The sequence below is a fragment of the Protopterus annectens genome, chromosome 4.part1 (assembly GCF_019279795.1).
Source record: "Protopterus annectens isolate FY-2018-M chromosome 4.part1, PAN1.0, whole genome shotgun sequence".
In the NCBI taxonomy this organism is placed as follows: domain Eukaryota; kingdom Metazoa; phylum Chordata; order Ceratodontiformes; family Protopteridae; genus Protopterus; species Protopterus annectens.
Genome location: NC_056734.1, coordinates 955,349,974 through 955,372,131, shown reverse-complemented (window position 1 = coordinate 955,372,131; position 22,158 = coordinate 955,349,974). Strand labels below are relative to the sequence as shown.

The window sequence follows — 22,158 nt, the reverse complement described above, 5'->3', positions numbered from 1 at the left end:
CAGCAGTATAACACTGTATACACTCCACACAGGGAGTGTATGCATAATGCATTACTGTAACACACTCACAAATTTTGGTTATTACAATCTTTTTATATTTTTTCCATAATGGCATGTTTACACACTGGGGCGCACTGCACAAACATATCCAGAGTATTAAAATTATTTTACATAATTTTCCATATGGTTTTGGACACATGGTGGTTAGTTTTGCACATATCTGTGTCCTCTATGCTATTTCTGCCACTGTCAGTGCACTTGTACAGCTCCTGGTGTCATTCTTACATCCTGTACACAGAATTTTTCTGTGTACATTACAGACACCAACACGGGGTCTGCATGATTTCCTGTCTGCTTGCTGGATCACACTACCTGCCTCATTTGCATGCATTTCGCCTGCTTATGTGGTGATTTGCATGCCATGGACACTTCACATGTTTGTGCACACCCCTCAGCTCCATTTACTGGATCGCACATCTGCATACTTCTATGTAAGCACCATGCCACTATGCCAACACAGCAAATAAATCTGTGTAGGTGTTATTGAATACTGGGGTATATTTAAGCTAATAGAGGTGTGATGATAAAAACATATTATACACTATTATTAAATATTATTTATCATGGTATTAAAAACAACTGGAAAGAAATGATTGTGGAAAATTAGGAAAAAGATAACAGTGGATTAATAAGGATAGGTGCAAGAATATGAGGGTAAAACTGAAATATTCTTTAGAAGTCCAGTGATGAGGGAAATAACACATACATGGATCAGAATAGTGAAATAATCCTCTAAAATACACCACAAATCATTTAAAACCCCACAGCTTGTGAGAACTTTGCCTCAAGATCCTTAGCTTAATTTAATTATTTCCTGCAACAAGAACTGAACTCTGTTGCACAATCTATCAATTTCAATGTCAATCCTATGGCTAGCCTTGGAAGGTATTTTATAAGCCTGAAAATTAGAAAGTAGGGTTTGAACAAGACAGTCATGTTTTTTTCATGGAATTGTGCATGAAGTGTTATGAAAGGTTAGAAAACAACATCTCGAGGATATCATACTTATTTGTTACACTGATGTTCCTAAGAGGTTACATCACCGGACTGGGTCAGAGAAGTTAATTCTGCTTCAGGCCAAAGAGGGTGCAATTGCAGGCAGAGGCAGGTCCAGTTTCATAGTTCCCACCTAGTAATAAGATTAAAGCCAGTATGGTGAGAAAGCACAACAGTCTTTCCATTACACTGATGGGGAGATATAAGGATTCATGTGCCTGTTACTCTCTGGGGTTAAAACAGAGTAAATATGCAGCTTGCAGTTGCACTCTGTAATGCCTAAGTCTGACAAAGCTTGCAGAATTTCAGTGACTAAGAGACTCAGACTTAATTGACTACTACTTGACATTTAAACTTGCTCAGGAAGTGGCTAAAACCACATGATGTTCAAGAACTGACTACATTTATGTGAGGAAGCCCTTGTATTACTGCATTATGTACATTGACTGAACACAGCATGTGATAGCCCTGACATCTTAGATGGCAGAATTAAAGGACATTTTACAGACTAATGAAGACAAAAACAGGATGTTGAGTTCTTTTGAAAGGTTAAAAAAAGTGTTCCAATTATCCAAACAAGACCTAAAGCTTTAGCCTCAGAAATGTATGACAAAATAAACTGAAGCTGAGAAATACTAGTTTATCCCATCTATGTGAGCTTATTAAATGAGAACATTATAGCCCTCCTTGCATGTGAGTAAGCAGAGGGCTAGAAGAAATATATATATATATATATATATATATATATATATATATATATATATACACATACACACATGCACACACACACACACACATATATATATATATATATATATATATATATATATATATATATATATATATATATCAGTATTGTGGAGTTTTCAATAAAAACGTCAGAGACTTGTACAGTTTGTGCAAAACCTGTGTCTCATAAAAAAGTTCACACTTTGATGTCAGATAACAAGTACACAATCTATTTGGTCTTTCAGTTTCCCTGCCAGCTGGGAAAGTTGCAGATCCTGTATAACTAGCAGTTTTTTCTTTCTACCCCCTTTTCATACAAATATGCATATGACTGTCCCATTTCAATTTAGAGACAAGTTTGCCAGTTCACAAAAGCAAAATGGTCTCAGTATGACACAAATAACATGCTACTTAACTAATGTAGCAATCAATGGTTTAGAAATGTATGTGACTTTTTTCCTGTTTCTATTTTTGCTCCTGTTGTTTGTGACCATTGATGTTTCCCTATCTGCCTGCTCATCTGGTTGGTTAGTTCCCTTAAAATTGATATCCCCTTCCCACTTCATTCTTCCTAGGTGTGAGGGGCAGCAGAGCAGAAGATGCTACCATCCAATCTTGGGGACAGTGTTGTATTGCAACACTAATCCACACTGTGCATGACTGGTAGTATGCTACAGGATTCAGTGTGCAATGGTCTTTAACAAGGCTGTATCAATTTATTTCACAAGTGACATAATCGTTTAGAAGACCTGCCTCTCTTAAAGAAAGTTCTCCCATGGGGATGCAGTTCCCAATGGGGAGTGTCACGAAAAGGAGATACTGCCAGCCCAGCTAAATAATTATATGTCATTTCTGAATATCAACATGATTCATATGCTTGTGTTACAACTATATTAGAACTGTATGTTATGTGTATATCAAACTGCTGGTACAGAAGCATGTGCTGTAAAGGTATTTTAAAAAGAAGAGATATTTTGTAAATTACTGAGGTAAAATGTATCCACAGCATGCACTATTTATTGTAATAGAACAAAAAATTACCTGCACTATTGTAACTGCTCTTTAACAATGGAAACTGCAACACAAGAAGTTAAATTCAGAAAAAAAAATAATTACTTAATGACAGCAAGAAACAAGGTGTCTATGCTAAGGAGCTCTCTGTGTTGTCTTGAAAGAGAGATAATTACTAGGCTTGAGATGTAGAAGTGTTTTATTGTTTTATGACTTCTAGGATCTTCAAACATCTGAGAAAAAGCCTTTGTTTATGTATTTTCACTGTAGATGCTAAATGCTACCAGCTGCATCAGTGGCAATTTTCATCTGGGATAGAGTCAGATGACAAGAAGTGATGTCATTCTGCAAGCTATCCCAGCAGTGATATTTGGGATTTTAATTTAAGAACTCTCTGAGATAGAGACTGGGCATTTTGTATTTTGTCTTTGACCTGACAAGAACATCCACTCACCACAACTGCCTTGTTGCTCTGTAAGTAAGTTAACTAGGGTACAATAATTTCTCTTAGATACAGTCAGGAATATAGTGAAGTATAGCTTAGGTGTTTTCTTTATTTATTTGAGACTGGCCTGCAATGTTGTTTTAAATATTTCCTGTGATTTTGAACTCTGATGTAACTGTGATTATTTACTGAGTATTTTCTTGCTCTTTTATTACTTATTATTAAATATATTTAAATTTTTCATTGTGGCTGATATTGTTGAGACATATTTAAGTTCTGAGAGTACTTGCATATTTATTTGGTGACACTGTGGGCCACTCCTAATAGCCTTGCTCTTGGTCAAATTACCATTTGTATTGATAGTAACATTACACAGTAAGATTGGACATCCTTTGTTAAGTACCTTAAAGTAGCTGATAAGAACGTGGCTGATGGCAGTGATAACTACCTTGTAGTCTGGGCAAAAGGGGACATAGCTAGTAAACCTGTGCCAGCCCTTCCCAGGTGTGTGTGTGTGTGTGTGTGTGTGTGTGTGTGTGTGTGTGTGTGTGTGTGTGTGTGTGTGTGTGTGTGTGTGTCTGTGTGTGTGTGTATAAATCAAATCTCAAAGAATGTGTGTGTCAGCTACATGGGCAGGGACATGAAGCACTGGTTGGACAGAAACGGTGCTGGAGGTCTTGGCTTGGCCACTCAGCTAAGATGTCAACCCTATAGCTGTGCCAGTAGGGAGTCACATTTGGTATCTGGAGAAAGAGGGAGAAACCAGCCCCAGACTGACTGTGGTTTCTGCCTGCTCTTAAGGGAAATTGCACTTGATGCAGAGAGCTGCATCTGAAAATACTGTTGTGTGTGCACTTGTCATCTTCCCAATGTACACCCCCCACTGGTGCTAATAGTGAGGATTGAGGTTCCTTGATTACTGGCCCAGTAGTGGGGGTCACAGGGAGTCTATTAGAGGAAGAGCACCCAGACATGTAACTGTGAAATAAATTTAAATTACTATGACAATTATTATTTTTTTATTACAGTCAAAGATCTGAGCTACTCAAGAGTCAGTAAAGTTGCTGTAATTGATGGATATGGGGGGCATTTGTGGGTAAAAGCAACTTTCCCCCAGCACTATTTTATTGGCATGGCTCTGATGTGTAAGCAGTTGTAATCAGTAATGTGACTGTAACTGATGGGTATGGAGGCAGTCTGTGGATAAAAGGTAAACTGTTAAACAGCATAGAAGCAGTAGAGTCACTTAATGTATTGTATTTGCTGTAATAGTTTAAGACCAGTATTGCTATGGTTTGTATATGGTGGGGAACAGAATTTGTTCCGCTTTCCATCACAAAAATCATCTTTGTACATAAGATGCTTTCTTTGGTAGTTTGGCAAGAATGGGATGTATGTGAATGCAAGTGTTTACTGGCATGACAGTACAGTGACTACCATTGCCATTCACAGCATTGAGCATTGGTTGAGTTTTTGGTATGGGCTGCTTCTATGTGGAGTCTGCATGTTTTCCCTGCCTTTATGTGGTTTTATCCACTTGCTGTGATTTTCCCCAACACCACAAAGACATGGCTTATGCCCACTGTTATTCTTCCAGATTGCTTGAAGATAAGTCTGTAGCACGTGTTTGTGTGTGTGTGTGTGTGTGTGTGTGTGTGTGTGTGTGTGTGTGTGTGTGTGTGTGTGTGCGTGTGTGTGTGTGTGCATCTTATGTAAAACTTGGTTAGGCAGGTGCAGTGTCCGCATATGTGTGCTTGTGTGAAAAATCAGTGCATCTTATGAAAGACCTGGATTGTTAGTGTCAGTGATTGAAAAAGGTAGTGCACGTGCCTTTGGTACTGGAAGACCAGAAACCTGTGAGTTGCATTACCACCCCAGGTGAATGTATTCTTGTTCCTTTACTGATATTGCCATGCAGCACTGGAAGATGCTGCACTCCTAAGTGTACTGCCCTTTAACTGAGACATTAAACCAAGGCTCCATATGCCTAAGGTAGTGGTAGCTCAAGTGGATGTAAAAAAATGCTAAAAGGAGTAGCTTGAGAGAAGGTTGTGGTTCAGGAAAGAGAGTGAACCTTATCTTCTATCTGGAAGTTCCAAGGGTTCTGTACTAAATTCCTTCAAATCTTCTAAGTAAGATGCCAGGCAATAAGATTGATTCAATATTCATTTAAAGAAACTTATTTGGATTAGCTCAGGTGTCACAGTGGTGCAGAGGATAGCATTGTCACCTCAGATCAAGAGGTTCCTTGGTTCAATTCACAGTTGGGGTGCCTTCTTTACAGAGTTTGAATGTCCTCCCTGTGTTCACGTGGGCCTCCTCTGGGTGCTCTGGTTTCCAACCATATTCTGAAGAAATGCAGTAGGTGGATTAGACACTCTTGGGCTTAGGTGTGAGAGCATGTGTGAGAGTGTGGTGTGGGAGAACTACTGCAGCAGGGCTAACCACTCAGCAGTGTAAACCTTGGCTCTAGATGATTGTCTCTGATGATATGTGTGTGACGACCGTCTACTAAACTTGTAATCAAGGAGGCTCAATCCTCATCACTGGCAACAGTGGGGGTCATTCACTGAGAGGATAACAGGTACACACACACATAGTATTTCCAGATGCAGTTCTCTGCATCAAGTGCAATTAAGTACAATTTCCCTTAAGAGCACACAGAGACGACAGTCAGTCCAAGGCTGGTTCCTCTTTCTCCATATCCCCAGTAAGACTCCCAACTAGCACAGCTACAGAGTTGAGTCCTTAGCCAGAGTTCCAAGCCAAGTCCTCCAACACTCTGTCCAACCAGTACTTCATGTCCCTGTCTAAGTAGCTGACACACAAACACTCTTAGAGATTCGATTTGAGTACACACAATCCAAAAGTAAAGCCAAACCAGCCAAGTCAGGAAACAAATTTAATGTCTAAAAATCACAAGAATAAAAGCATGCAAAGCTTTCAGGTTAAAACAACTTTCTTTAGTGCAATTATGTTGTTTTTCACCTGAAAGCTTTGCATGCTTTTATTCTTGTGATTTTTGGACTTTAAATTTGTTTCCTGACGTTGTTGGTTTGGCTTTTCTTTTGGATTTTATGAATTTTTGCTCTTTACCAGCGTTTGCTCGATTCTGCTTTCCTTTTTTGAGGGGATTTGCATACGTGCACACACACACACACACACACACACACACACACACACACACACACACACACACACACACACACACACACACACACACACAGGTACTTTAAGGCCCTGAAGAAAGGGTGTCCAATCTTACTGTGTAATATCAATATTAATACAAATAATAGTTTGACCAAGATCAAGGTTATTAGGAGTGGCCCACACAGTGTCACCAAATAAATATGCAAGTACTCTCAAAATGTAAATCTCTCTACAAAGATCACCCACAATAAAAGGTTTCAATATATTTAATAATAAATAATAAAATAACAAAACAATATTAAATATAAATTCACAGTGATATCAGAGTTCAGAATCCCAGGAAATATTTAAAATAAGATTGCAAGGCAGGCTCATACAAATAAGATAATTATACTATTCCCTAATATCTTGTATAAATTAGTTTGATATTCACAAATGACATATAATTATTTACAAAATTCCAGCTAGCTGTGCTGGCAGTACCTCCTTTCTTCACAATGTGACACCCCAACCCATGTGCAAAAATGGGAAAAAAGGGTTGTAGATTGATGTGGATACATGGATAGTGCTTTTGTCTTGTAGACTTTGTCAGATCAGAAAAAAATTACAGTGATACTGACTAAGGCATTACTCTTTTATCCTAATGTCAGCAAAGAGGCATGGGAGTAGCAGTTGTTGTGAGTGGTTTCCCTATTAGCCTTTTAATTGGATGTAATTGAACCTTCTTGATTGGTTGTGCTTCCTTGCTACTAATTTGCATATAGATTTCAGAAGTATGTAAGACAAATGCACCAATCAAAATAAATCATGTTTATATGAAAGACAAAATAACTCAAGGTGACTTATTTTGAAGATCTGAAGAGATTTAACTTTGGAACTTCAAGATACAGCTAAAGTTCACTCTACTTCCTGAACCAGAACCTGATCTTGAGCTACTCCCTTTACCGTTTGTTTTGATTATTGCTGGAGTCTCTTAGTTCCACCAGGTTGGTTTATCTTGGATTGGGCTGCTTCCACCTCTTTTGACTTTTATTTTTATTTCCATATGCAAATTAGTATCACGGAAGCACAGCAGTCATCAAAAACTGTTAGGGAATTTTCCCTAGTGCTCTGGCCAAATTTTTCCTACTCAGTATAACTATGTCCTTGAGTTTCCACCAAAAAGATGCTATTAGACTAGTGTGCCTAACCTTATCAAAAAATGATAAATAAATAAAATTGTCAGTATATGTGTAAAAAACAAAACAATGTTCTGTGCCTCACCAAAGTCCAGTCAAATAAACCATAGTAAATATCCAAGAACAAATAAGACTGGACACTGCTCGAATACCAACTCCTTCTGTTTATTAAAAATAGACATACAAGTGATGAGCGCTTTCGGGCCTTTGCCCTTCATCAGATAAAGCATCTCCCAAAACCAAACATTTTAAAACAAATACAAACCAATAAACCAATAAAAAATCAGTAAAAATCAATAAAAAACCCACCTGGTTTTGGGAGATGCTTTATCTGATGAAGGGCAAAGGCCCGAAAGCGCTCATCACTTGTATGTCTATTTTTAATAAACAGAAGGAGTTGGTATTCGAGCAGTGTCCAGTCTTATTTGTTCTCAGTATATGTGTGCATGTGTGAAAAATCACTGCATCCTGGATTACGTGTGTGCGTGTGTGCATGTGTGTGCGTGTGTGTGTGTGTGTGTGTGTGTGTGTGTGTGTGTGTGTGTGCACGCAAAATAATGTATCTGATTATTATCTGTGGACACAAACATTATTGCTAGGTAGATACATAGTTTTTCTGGGTAGCAGTAAAAACAAGGTTAACAAATCACTATCTTTTAAAAATTAGGCATAAGACCATTAGAGAACATTCAGACCCTTAGAGCTTCTAGATGCCTAGTTGTCCCTATGTCCTAGACTATATAAGAGGATTTTGACATGGGCTTAGTAGTGGCATCTACCCTTAACCCTGGCTATTTTAAAACTGGCCCCATTCACCAGTGTGTACAGAAGGTTCTTGCAGCATGTATGTTTGTGAGGGAGGGTATGATGTAATTGTTATTTCATTAGTTTTCCTCATAATCAAACCTCAGAGGTGTGCACAGAAGGTTGTCATAGACTCCACAGAGGATGGGAGCATTATTTTTTTCACTTTTTCTCATAAACCTCAAAAGCGTACACAGAAGGTCACAATAGTTTGGGTAGAGGCAGTCTATTGTCTAAGAGCAACAATTTAGAATGTATTATTGTGATCATTCTTTTTCATCTTCCTCACAATTAAACATCAGATGCATATACAGGTGACTGTCATTTTGGGGCAGAGGTAAGAAGGTATGCTTTTTATGTACTACTGACAGCAATAGGTTGACACATATTAATGTGGTGTTTCTTTTCAGACAGACATAAGAGGGGTACACAGAAGATAACTGTCTTTTTGGGGGTGGGGATGAAGATTCCTGCAATAAATATGTATGATAGCAGTCACTTGAAATACATAACTGTGGTCACTTTTGCTTTTACTTTCATCCTGATATAATGCCTGAGAGATAAATAGAAGCTGTCTACCTTTTTTTGGAGGTTAAGGAGCCAGGCATTATTCCCAGATATGACTTATGTATCCTCACAAATATTTGTCTTCCCAGTTTTATTCTGAACTATGATTTTGTAAGCTTTGAACATTAAGCCTTGAACACAACTTTCTTGTTCCCTGAAAAAAAATGAAACAATTTATTTTCTTATTCATGATTTTTGTTTTTGTACATCAATGGATCAAAACTTTGGGGAAAAATGCTATAAAATATACCTCAGACCATCTATAACTCTATAGCTTCTTGGGTACCAGCTATACTCAGGCAACTGGATTCTTGGCTAGTTAAAGCTTGTTGAAAGCATGAAAAAAATAAGACTACATTTCTTTCCTTGCAATTTTTGTCCAGGCAAATCATTACATCAAACGGCTAAAAAAAAGGCTCTAAAATGCATCTAGAATCCAACAGATTCCAGGGGCATTGTGTACTGCAGCCCTTCATGCCCAAAGGACTTCTTATGATGAGTGGAAAGATAAAAGCTTTTGGCAAAATAGGCTCAACATTTTAGCCAATAGGTAGGGAAATATGTAGATTGCATCAGCCAAGTACCTCTTCTACTGGCTGCATTTGTCAAAGTCATGGATATATATTTCTAAGGACTTCAATCAGTACTTGTACTCAGAAATAATGCTGAAAATGATAAATCTATGCCAGATAACAAGGCGGACTGGCAGAATAAGTAGTTGAGCTCAAGCTTATTAAATCTCTTCCTGTATTTGGAGATGAATGACTGAATAAACATATACAGTCAGAGTTCATTGACTGATTCATTTTTATTTCCAGGGGTCTTTTGCAGAAACCAGGAGGAAAAACTTATTAAGCACTTGTTTGAAGAACGTGGGTACAATAAAGAGGTGCGGCCAGCCAAATCCAAGAATGAACCTGTTGATGTGTACCTTGCATTAACTCTCTCCAATCTCATCTCTTTGGTAGGTTTACCATATGTCATTTTATTCAGCAGAGGGATTATTACCTCTGCTATGGCAAGGAAAACTTGTACTTATTGGTTATTTTGTACCTCATGAAGTGAAGTTATTTCAGTGCAGCTTCACAATGTTATTTATAATAGATGCTCTTGCCCTTTCTAAGATGAGATGAGTAGCATAAATACAATTTTATAGAAACTAACAGAGAATAGATAAAATAGCAAGGTACAAATGAGTAAAGGGTGTCTACAGGAACATCTGCATCATACAAAATGACCACCATCCAAATATCCTAAATCTATTACTCTAAAATGAAAACTAAATGATCCCTTTATTAATACAGTACTGCCCTTTTTTAACAAGCAATTACAGGTGATTAACGTCTAGCTTGCAAAATAGAAACATAAGACGTGATATAAAATTAAAGTGTTGATAATTAAAGGCCAGCCCCTAATTATTAGATCATTTTTATTTTATTTATTTTATTTTACATTTGTTAACTGGGAAAGTCCGACTGGACACAGGTCTATTTTCAGCGCAGGCCCTGGGAGAAAAGCTCCAAGCAAACAATACAATTCAGTAGTGAAAACACAGCAGCATCTAAAGATACATAATAGTACTATACCTATAGGATACATATATGCAGTACATACAGTATATAGTACAGTATAAAAGAACATTCCAATAAGCGAGCAGTGAATATATAAAAAGAAAAAGAAAAAACATTTTTTTTTCTCTCGAGTTGAGTAGCAAGCATTAGATACTAAGCAGATTACTGGCAACAGGACATAGGGAGGAGTCAATTATCCCTAGCATTAGCATAATGCCCATAGCATAATGTCATTGGTTAGGAAAACATATGCAAATCACTGATTCTGATCTGTTAAAAAAGTGAACATAATTAATTGTTACAGTACAGTGTGTGGATTACAAATGAAAATGTTCAACTTGCAACACAAGTAGACAGAAAAAGGCTATGCAAAGTAATGGTTACATAAGCATTTATCCACTTGTCAAGGATTATTCTTTCATCAGCCACTTGGTCAAGCTCACACGATCATAAGGTCATAGAAAAAAGTAATACAAATGTTCATAGAAACAGCAATGCAAGCAACTACAGTTTGCCAAATACCTCCCTAAAGAACTACCCCCACATACGTACATACACACACATACACACACACACACACACACACACACACACACACACACACACACACACACACACACACACACACACACACACACACACACACACACACACACACACACACACACACAGACACACACTTCCAGGAGGAAAAAAAAAACTTGACAAAACGAGGATAACCTATCCATTTAAAAAGGTCAGTCTGGAAGAAGGTAGGGTTATCACTCTATTAACATACATTGGCAATTTGTTATAGAGATGGGGCAACCATTAGCTAATGAGTCCATCCCTCCAACATGCTTTATTTTTATGTTGGTAAGTATTCATATCCTTTGTGATGGTGATAATGTAGCCACTGATTCTGTGGAGTGGAGATATAAAAGATCCATTAAAGTGAGGTCTTTGATGGCATGGAATGCCAGGCATAGATCTCCGTGTAGTAGTATATGAAATAGAGAATAGTCTGTCTTTGTAGGTAAGGGTTTTTAGGTCAATAATCTTTTATATCAGGACTCTCTGAGGCCTATCAAGCTGTATGATATGTCTGGCTATGTGCATGCAAAAGGGGCACTTTACTCAATAATTAATGGAAATTACAGAGGGTTAATAACATCTTTTGGCCTAGACAAGATATCTTTGGAAATCAGTTGCTCTATACAGGAGGGGTCCATGAAACAGTGGCAAACCACTTTTTCAGTTAAGCAATGATAAAGGACAAATTATTATTCCAGGGATAAAAATTCAAAGGAGGATATTCCAGGGTGACTTTTTGTCACAGCTGTTCTTTTGTCTTGCCTTTAACCCATTAAGCTGTCTACTTAACAGATTAGGTAATGGTTAAAATTTGGCTTCTGGAAAACAACAAAGTGTAAATACTTCTCATCTTCTTTTAGTAGATGATTTAAAACTGTATAGTTCATCAGATGAGGAACTGAAAGCACAACTGCAAGCGATCAAAACTTTTTCAGATGATATAAGAATGTCATTTGGTTATGATAAATGTGAAAAAGCAACCTTAAAAGCAGAAAGGCTGCAGCACCAAGAAAACATCAGTTTGGGACAGGAATGTCATAAAAAAGAATTTAGGCAGGAGGGAGTGTATAAATATTTGGGAACTGATGAAGGTTTAACAATAAATCATGAACAAATGTGAATAAAACTTAGTAAGGAATACTTTAGAAGACTAAAATTAATACTGAAAACAGCATTGCATCTAGGAACATGGTCCAAGCTATAAACCAATTTGCTCCTCCTATCCTAACTTACAGTTTTCAAGTGATTAACTGGCCCTAAAAGGTGTTGGATCAGTTGGACATGAAAACAAGAAGGATGCTTCATGCTCAAATGATTTATAAAAATCAGTGTACACCAAAACTATATATTCCCCATTCTGAAGGAGGTATGGCCTCCTCAAAATTGATTATATGCATTGATCTGCAACTGTGGGACTGAATACATATCTGCTGACTTTACATGATCCAAATACAGTAAAAGTTTTGAAAAGTGAGGAGAATAAGTCTAAGGTGACTTCCTTGCTTAGTTTAGCAGAAGCATATTGGCATCAAGTGGGAATGGAAATCAAACCAGAAGTAGGTAAAAATCAGGTAGAAACTGAATGTGCCAAAAAAAAAAAAAAAGAAAGAATATAAGGTGAAAGTTCAGATGAGAAGGCAAGAAATGTGGAAAATCCATAAATATAGTTGCGAGTATAGAAAACTCTTGGAACAACTTCATATTGATTGGGATCAAATGCAGGAATGGTTAGGGAGAGGTGAATTTAAACCAAAAGAAAAAAAGGTTAATATTGGTGGCCCAAGATGGTAGACTACATACACATTGGTTTGCAAAGTTTATAGAATATGTTGGAGAAGCACACAAATGTAGGTTTTGTAAAATAGAATTGGAAACAGTCACACATCTCGTTGCTGGTTTTGATATGCTAATGGCAGAAGAACTGTATACTGAAAAGCATAATAATGTGACAAGACCGTTGCACTGGGGAATGTACAATCATTATAATACTGAAGTAGCTGAAAAAACACTAAAAACATGAGGCATCAACATTATAGAAAATATGAAGCTTGTATCACATGGGATCACCCACTACCAACAACTGAAAAAATAGATGAGAGAAAACTAGATATAGTGGTCCATGAAAAGAAGACAAAAGCAGAATTGATCATTGAAATTGCTACACCCACTGACTACAGTGTCTTATGTACTGAAAGACACAAAGTTATAACATACCAGAATTTGCAGGCAGAAATGAGGACAATGTGGAAGAAGGATTCCCAGACATTTCCAATTGTAGTAGAAGCAATCATACTTAGATATGTTATTGATGCATATAACTCCATAACAAATTGCAGAAGGAGTCATCTCTGGGTATATTGCGGGTGCTGCAATGAGCACTTCTGGCTAACATCAAAGACTGAAACAGTACTAATTTCATGAACATTAATCATACTTTGACTTAGGAATGGGGTCCATTCCCATCATGGTATTAGAAACCCAAAAGACTTGGTAAAATTAAAAAAAAAGAGGGGTCTGAATGGACAAATGGGGTTTGAATGGAGAGATGATAAAATCAGCAAGAAAAGGAAAGTATTGCTGGAACTGCAGTCATAGTCAAGTGTTCATGAGTATGTTCATGTGGTGGACCCTGTTTTCAAAAAATCTCACCAAGACAACACTGATAGATAGTTTGTATTTTATATAGCATGTATCATGGAGAGGTATGGTAAAAATAAAAAAAAGATAGCTGGGTCCACAACTGCCATGATAAAATGTGCACAGTCTTGGAGTGTGCACTAGTGCCAGGACTGGAAAAAATGACAGTGTAGAATCCGTAAGACACAGAAACAATTCCTACAATGGGGTTAGGCCATGCTCAGAGGCAGGATGGCCCCCCTGTTGTAGAAGGAAGTAGTAGTCCACAAAATCAGAAAAGCTGACAGTCCAAAAAAGAGCCATAAAGATATTAGTGTAGATTGTTGAGAATAAGGAAGAAATCATGTACTGTTACTTTTATGCAAGAATCCCAGAATTTCCAGATAGAAGATATTCAAAAAGATGAAGACAGAGATTAGCGGAAAAAAACTGATTGCACAAAAAACTGTCAAATAAAATTTGTGTTTGGGAGGACAACAGGTCCATGAGAAGTATTACATAAACAAAGAAACTTTAGGCTGCCTGGAAAAAGAAGCAACAGAGGAAGTACAGAAATATAAAGAACAAAACTCAAAGATTTTTAAAAGGTATAAACAGAAATATGGACATGGGAAAGAAAAGGACATCCGATGTGATATGAAATGATATTTAGGCAAAGGATGAATGTATAACAGAAGATTAGTAAGGCAGAAGTTAAACAAATAGAAACTGAAGTTATGGAATACCTGCGAAGTGAAGGATTTTGTGTAGAAAGTCTAACACAGGTCATGTCACCGCTTGATGGAACAATGAGTCTGCAAAATAAGGAGAAACAGGTGGAGTGGAAGACATCTAAAGAAATATGGATGCTGGAGAGAAAGAGAGATTTGATATGATGTAATATTTATGAAAAGGAGAAAGCAAAACTAAGCAATACAAAAAAGCACCATTAAAGATACCTGATAAGAAATATAGGCAAAGGCACCCAGATATCTAAAATTTCACAATGCAAACAATAAGAAAAATGTGAGAAAGAAGATTAGTAATGGAGAAGTCAAAGAAATAGAAACTGTAGTTATGGATTACCTGCAAAGTGAATGATTTAGTATAGAAAATCCAGCTCAGGTAACATTACAGCATGATGGAACAAGGAGTCCCTAAATTAAGGAGAAACAGGTGGAACGGGAAGCACCTGATCACTTGCAATATGATGATACTCTGGAGCCTTCAGTAGGAAACCAGTACAAAAGTTTCAAAAGTTTCAAAAGTACAAAAGTTTCACAGGTCATGTCACCGCTTGATGGAACAATGAGTCTGCAAAATAAGGAGTAACAGGTGGAGTGGAAGACATCTAAAGAAATATGGATGCTGGAGAGAAAGAGAGATTTGATATGATGCAATATTTATGAAAAGGAGAACGCAAAACTAAGCAATACAAAAAAGCACCATTAAAGATACCTGATGAGAAATATAGGCAAAGGCACCCAGATATCTAAAATTTCACAATGCAAACAAGAAGAAAAATGGGAGAAAGAAGATTAGTAATGGAGAAGTCAAAGAAATAGAAATTGTAGTTATGGATTACCTGCAAAGTGAATGATTTAGTATAGAAAATCCAGCTCAGGTAACATTACAGCATGATGGAACAAGGAGTCCCTAAATTAAGGAGAAACAGGTGGAACGGGAAGCACCTGATCACTTGCCATATGATGATACTCTGGAGCCTTCAGTAGGAAACCAGTACAAAAGTTCAACTGCAGTTGTACAAAAGAAGCAACAGATGACAAAGGATACAGCTGAAGAGGATATCTCACTAGAAGATGTTCTGGAACATTCTATAGGATGCCCACAGGAAATAGAACAAATAACAAATGATGTGCCCTCTGTTTAGAAAAAAAATATTTAAAGAAGACTTGCTTAATTTAATAGAGATGGATAGACATATTAACACTGATGAAAAAAATAAATTATGGAAAGTAAATTATCTAAAATGTTAGAAGTCTGATAAAACAGATGAACACAGTCATCAAGACTATCAACAGAAAATCATGTGATATAACAGAATTAAATAGGATATATTACTGTGCAGCTAAACTAATAACAGATGAAGTCTTACCACAAAAATACAGGGTAATAAGGGAAAAGAAGGGGAGAAATAAAATGCCATCATGTACCCATCAAATAGAGAAAATTATGAAGCAATTAAGACAAGAAATGTCACTGTTAGAAAAATATAGAAGAGGGAACAGATCAACAAATATACTTAGAAAGATAGAAATGATAAAAGCAATATATGATATCAGAACAGACCAGGATTTATCATACACTATTGCAACTAATAGGTTAAAGATATCAGCACAGGTAGAAAAATGTAGAAGATATGTAGATAAATATAAATGAAAAGTACAAAATAAGCAATTCACTGATTACCCAAAAAAGTTCTTTAGAGAACTGGGAAACAAAGCATGAGGAATAATCAACACCACCAAAACAAAGAAATAGATGCATTTTTGAAAAATATTTATGAAGACCTTGTGGAACGTAGCAAAGATGCTGAATGGATAGAAAAATTAAAAGAAACAGTAAAGTGTTCAAATGTACAGGATATGAAATGGGATGAGGTAATAGCCAGAGAAATTAAAATAAAATTAAAAACAGCTCCTAAATGGAAAACTGTAGTCTCAGATGCAGTACCTAACTTCTAAATACTAAAAGCATTAATATCTTTACACAAAGATTTAGCCCAGAGTAAGAACTACTTATATGCACATCCTGAACAGACATCAGCCTGGTTAACAACAGGAAAATGATATTCCTCCTTAATAGTAAACCTGTAAGCCATCCTAAAAACTATAGACCAATAACTTGCCTTCTGGTGATGTACAAACTATATACAGGAACTGATGCAGACAGAGTTTATAGTCATTTAGAAGAAAACTCAATCGTGGCAATAGAACAAAAGGGTAACAAAAGAACGGTATAATTATAAAGCTATCATGGAGAATTACAAAAAGGGAAAGAATCTAAGTATGGCATGGATAGAGAACAAAACTGCCTTTGACAGCATCCCATATTCATGGATAAAGGACTGCTTACAGGTGTATAAGATACATCCTACCTTGATCAATTAGATTACAGTGACCATGAAACAGTGGCAAATCACTTTGCAATTAAGCCATGGCAATGGGCAAATTATTATCCCATGGATAAAAATTCAAAGGGGGGATATTCCAGGGTGATTCTTTGTTACTGTGGTTGTTTTGTCTTGTTCTTAATCAATTACATTGTTTACTTAACAGGTTGTCTTGTTTACAATTTGGCTCCCAGAAAACCTTGCTTAAAGATTTCTCATGTACTTTTTTGTGGGTGACTTAAAACTGCATATTGCTTAAAGATTTCTCACATACTTTTTGTGAGTGACTTAAAACTGCATATTTCATCAGGTGAGGAGTTGAAAGCATGACTACAACTGGTTAAAACTTTTTCAGATGATATAAGAATAACATTTGATCATGATAAATGTGCAAAAGCAATGTTTAAAGCAAAAAGTTGCAGTGCTAAGAAAATATCAGTCTAGGATATGAAGGTGTTATAAAGGAACTTGAGCCGGAAGGAGTGTATAAATATTTGGGAACTGATGAAGGATCAGTTATAAAACATAAACAAATGTAGATAAACTTAGTAAGGAATACTTCAGAAGACTAAAACTAATACTGAAAACTTCCTTGACATCTAGGAAGAACTCAAGCTATAAACTAATTTGCTTTTCCTTGGAACCAGTGAAATGTAATGCACAGGTGTAAAAGAAGTGGTAGCACATGAACAGTTTTGGTAAAAAAAAAATCTTTAAGTAAATAGATAAAAAAAATAATTGTGGTTGAGTGTTTTTCATCCCCTTATCAAACGGACTTCATCAGAATAAAATATGCATGACATTACTTCCTTATATATCGCCAATTCTCAATTAAAGCTGTATTGATAACTCAAGCTTAAGTCCTATAAAAATCTAACCGGAATAATCAGTTCAGTGTGGGATCAAGCCACATACCAAGGTATTTGAAGGAGATGACTTGATCAATGAGGTTGTCAGGATGGTCGCAGCTAAGAAAAGCTTAAGAGTTATTCTGCAACTAAGGAGAGGTGCAAGACAACATTGTTTTAGTTCAGGAAGTATTCACAATTAGCCTTTTTGTTATTAAGACATTTGATAAGGGAAAGAAAAGTCAGTTTGTAGTTGTTGCTGCATGGTCAAAGGTTGTCAGGTTTGAGTGAAATAAGACCATATCATCAGCTCAAGGTAAGACAGAGAGAGCTGACAGAGGTCAAGTGGTAATTTATTAATGAAGATTATTAATATATATTAAACAGGGAGCTTTAATTATATAAATGTTGCTTTTGCGATTTATCAAGACCAGATAACATCCTTGTATCATATGCAAAAGTATTTACCATTTGCAGTTTCAGATCCTCATTTGATGAGCTATACAGTTCTAAATCATCCACAAAAAGTAGATGAGAGGTGTTTGGTTTCTGGAAGTTAAGTTCTAGTCATAGCCATGTCTAGACTATTCAGTAAACAACTTAATGAGTTAAGGGCAAGACAAAATAAGTCAAAATAGCAGCAGTGACAAAGAATCACCTTGGAAAATCCTCTTTTGAATTGTTATCCCTGGGACAGTATAATGATAATATTGCCCTAAGAAAGCTGTTACAACAGTTAGAGCACTGTGTAGTATGGAAATAGATCTATGAGCAGGAACAGACTTTTGAAATGCTCAGGAAACTAGTTACAGCAGTGTCAACATTCAAATACTATGGTGTGCATTAGTCAGTTATTTAGCAAGTAGATACCAGTAAGAATGGTACAGGAGCCATGATCTTGCATTCAACAAGCCGGTTCCCTATAAGTCAAGTGTGTCATATTGTAATTTCAAAGTAGATAAAGACTGCTACAAAAATTCAGAGTAATAATGCAAATGCCATGGTAAAAAGTCAAGAAAGTATTACAGAGGTTTATAAGAATGATACAGTCAAGGTACAATTAAATTTAATGACATTAATATTGCTTCAGCCTTTGATGTTTGTGAATATTGCTTTTCTCAGGTGTTATTCCTATCACTGATTTTTCCTTTTTCTTGTTTTGTTGCACATCAAGCTGCAGGCTGAAGTTTGTTGAGATTATAGGTACCTTTCTGGAAATACCCAGGAAAAACATAGGTTAGAAATGGAATGATAGTTGTAGTACACAGTAGTATAATAACACCCAAATGAATCATCCACCAGTTTGATAGGTATTACACATTAGGGGCAACAGTTTATGCTACAACTACTCTACCTACAGGGAAGGGTTACAGCAATTCTCAAAGCAACATTTGCAGATTGCATACCAGTTTTGGTGTATGGAAATGCCTACCATGCTTCTTGCCTCTACTATAAAATAGGAGTGTATAGTGTTCCTACTACAGCTTATTAAAGCACCCATAGCAGTATGCATTCGGACAATGCCATTCCCTCTGATTTTGTCTTCAGAATATTGTTTACTATAAAGACTTCAAGGTCCTCTGATGATGGTGTACAAAAGAGTTTCTCTGCTGTACTGTCACGGAAGAGAATAGTTCCTAAAAGTTATAGACTCATTAGCCATTTCAACAGAAAGGGTGCAATTTACTTGGAGCTAAAGTTAAGGGATCTGTTTGTACCAGTGCTCTTACTGAGTCATTGTGGGAGGCTGAACATGGATTTGGTTTTCCCACTGATTTACTATGCTCAGAAGCTCAAAAAGCATCATAATGCAGACTCAGAGACACCTTTATATATACAATATCTATGCAGGGAGTCTTATTGCTGACCCAGAAAATGTATGTAGTTCTTTCACAAAAATTGAGAACACCACATTCACCTTAAAATTCACATGGCTGCTATGGTCTCATGTAAACTTACATTCTTTAAAATAGCTTCCATTGCAAAAAGTTCAACATATGCAAGAGTTCCCTGGTTTGCTGTGGTATCTATACCATCAGGTTGAGATAACAAACAATAGTTTATGAGGCTCTAATTAGAAAGCAGTAAGTCTGATCACATTATCCAGTTTCATAAAGACAGTTTCTTCAGAAGTGTCACTATGCTTTTTCTTCAAGCCAGTCCTGCAAAGGTTAATGGAGGACAAGTCATAATAGGCATTTCTAGCCAAGGTGGCAGTGGTGAATTGTACTGCGGTACCATTCAAGTAACTGAAATATTTCACATCAGATTATAGGTGAATGATTGGTGCTGCGGTAGCGTTGTCGCCTCACAGTTAGATGTTGCCCGTTCGATTCTCAGTTAGAGCGTCTTCTGTGTATCGACATGCGTGAATGGGCATTCCTTCGTTGAAGGTTGTATGTTAGGCCCAGCAAGCCAGCACGTAAAAATCTACTGCCAATCATTAGCGGACTGGAGTTCCGCTGTAGCGACCCCTAACTGGGAAAAGCCGAAAGTCAAAATTTCAACATTTCTTAATTGCAGTCTTATAGCAATCTCCTGAAAAACAGTGTGTACTAAAGGGTAGAAAAAAGATTAGAAAGACTGATAATGCCGTCTAGTAGTAAGGTGACTAGTAGCTATAATAATTGCTGTAGCAATGTTGACTGGAGGCCACTGGGTGTTATTTATCAGATGATACTTAACATTTTTAAATATATTCAAGGTGTTTTATAGTTACTTATTGACTGCAACTTTAGAAAGCAGGGAGGAGTCTGGAAATACAAAGTTTGTGGATGCTTAACAGCACAGAGGTTGAGAACATGAAAAAAAAACTAAAAAACATAATTTAACAGATGAAGATTGTTTTACCAGCTGCAGTTATACATTTTAAGATGCTTATGAATGTTTCTACTTGCTGGTGATTGTTAAATTTCCAACCTCTACGTAACTCAAAGACAATATCAAACATATGGAAAACTGTACTTGTCAGCCCTCTTCCCAAACAGTCTCATCCAGTAAATACCTCCCACTTCTGCCCTGTCTCCATCCTCCCTACACTTGGGAAAATACTTAACTAGTCTACAACCAACTATCCACTTACATCCAACAGTAGTACCTAGATTCCATAGCTAAGACCTTTTAAAATTCCAAGAAGAAAAACGTTGAGGTAAAACAAAATTAAAAATAAAATAATCTATAATATAAGAGCAAAAATCAAAAAGTAATGGAAGTATCCAAACCTTAAATTAATAAATCTAATACAAAATCCAATGCAGTCAGAGAACTGCAGAGTCATATCCTCATAAAATTTGTTGAAACCTGTTATTACTTATGTCTACATTGTCTCAATGTCCCAATTAATAACTGGACCATTAAAGTCAATGACAACTACAACTAACCCTTTTTAAAACACAACTTAAGTTAATTGCAGAATTATTTCATTTGTTGAATATTCTGACTTTAATGGGTGCTATAAAATCCTGCAAAGTTAAAACCATGTATCATGCACAACTACTTCCATATGCATTATTTCATTTACATAATCACTCTTAACATTAGCAACATTGTAGTTGTTAACAAACAGTGAGATTCCCTCATGGTTTTTACTATCTCTGATTTTATGGTGTCCTTCATAACCCTGCTTGTCCTTTTGCATCTGATATTTTCAATCTTTGGAGAAATTAGTCCAATGGGACTGTTTTACTAACAAATTAACAGACACCAGCAATTGCATCCAGGCAGCTATCTAGTTTCTATAGCTTACCCATCATGAAGAGTAAATACTTAATGCTAAAATTGTATTAACAATTATCCCTAGTAGTTACTAATTTTAAGCAGAATAACACCCTTCACAGTGGACATTACTATAGAATACCAGACCTTCCCAGGTCTAAGAGGCCCCCATCACTGGCGTAATGTTCTTGGATAGTCCAATATTCTCAGTGCTGTAACCATGCCAGGTATTACAATACTTAATAAAATTTAGTAGTGTGATGGAAAGAGATAGGCTGAGTTACAGAGGAAAGCACATCCTGCTTTTGTTTACTAGACCAGGTGTTATGCACCAAACCACACATTGCTGTTTGTAACAGTTCATGCCTGAATGATGTCACACACTGAGTGATCTTTTTTTGTCATGACTGAAACTGAACATCAATATAAAACTACTACAATGGCATTTGTATATCTCTAATTATGTCCTGTGTAATTTCAGAAAGAAACTGATGAAACTCTGACTTCCAATGTGTGGATGGAACACGTGAGTACAACTGACAACTTTCAGACTAAATATCATCTGAACAGAAAATATTTAATAGTGCACAAGTAAATAATAATTTCAGGACAAAAAGTACAGTATTTATTTATTATCTATTTTCAGTAATTGTGTTTTTAGTAAAGCTTGTGAACATTGTTATGCATTGTCTTTATATCCCTTATACTGCTTAAAAGCAAACATTGAAAATTACAGAGGTGAGATAACAAAAAATATTTATAG

General features: G+C 36.4%; 1 protein-coding gene across 2 annotated transcripts in view; it reads left to right on the top strand.

Annotated features, from left to right (window-relative positions):
- CHRND (cholinergic receptor nicotinic delta subunit) overlaps window positions 1–22,158 on the top strand; it is a 2,417,369-nt gene that overhangs the window by 256,158 nt on the left and 2,139,053 nt on the right. For both annotated transcript variants that reach the window (XM_044070671.1, XM_044070670.1), the window contains exons 2-3: window positions 9,759–9,904; window positions 21,877–21,921. In XM_044070671.1, coding sequence (XP_043926606.1) covers window positions 9,759–9,904; window positions 21,877–21,921 — 191 coding nt within the window. The remainder of the gene's footprint in view (window positions 1–9,758; window positions 9,905–21,876; window positions 21,922–22,158) is intronic.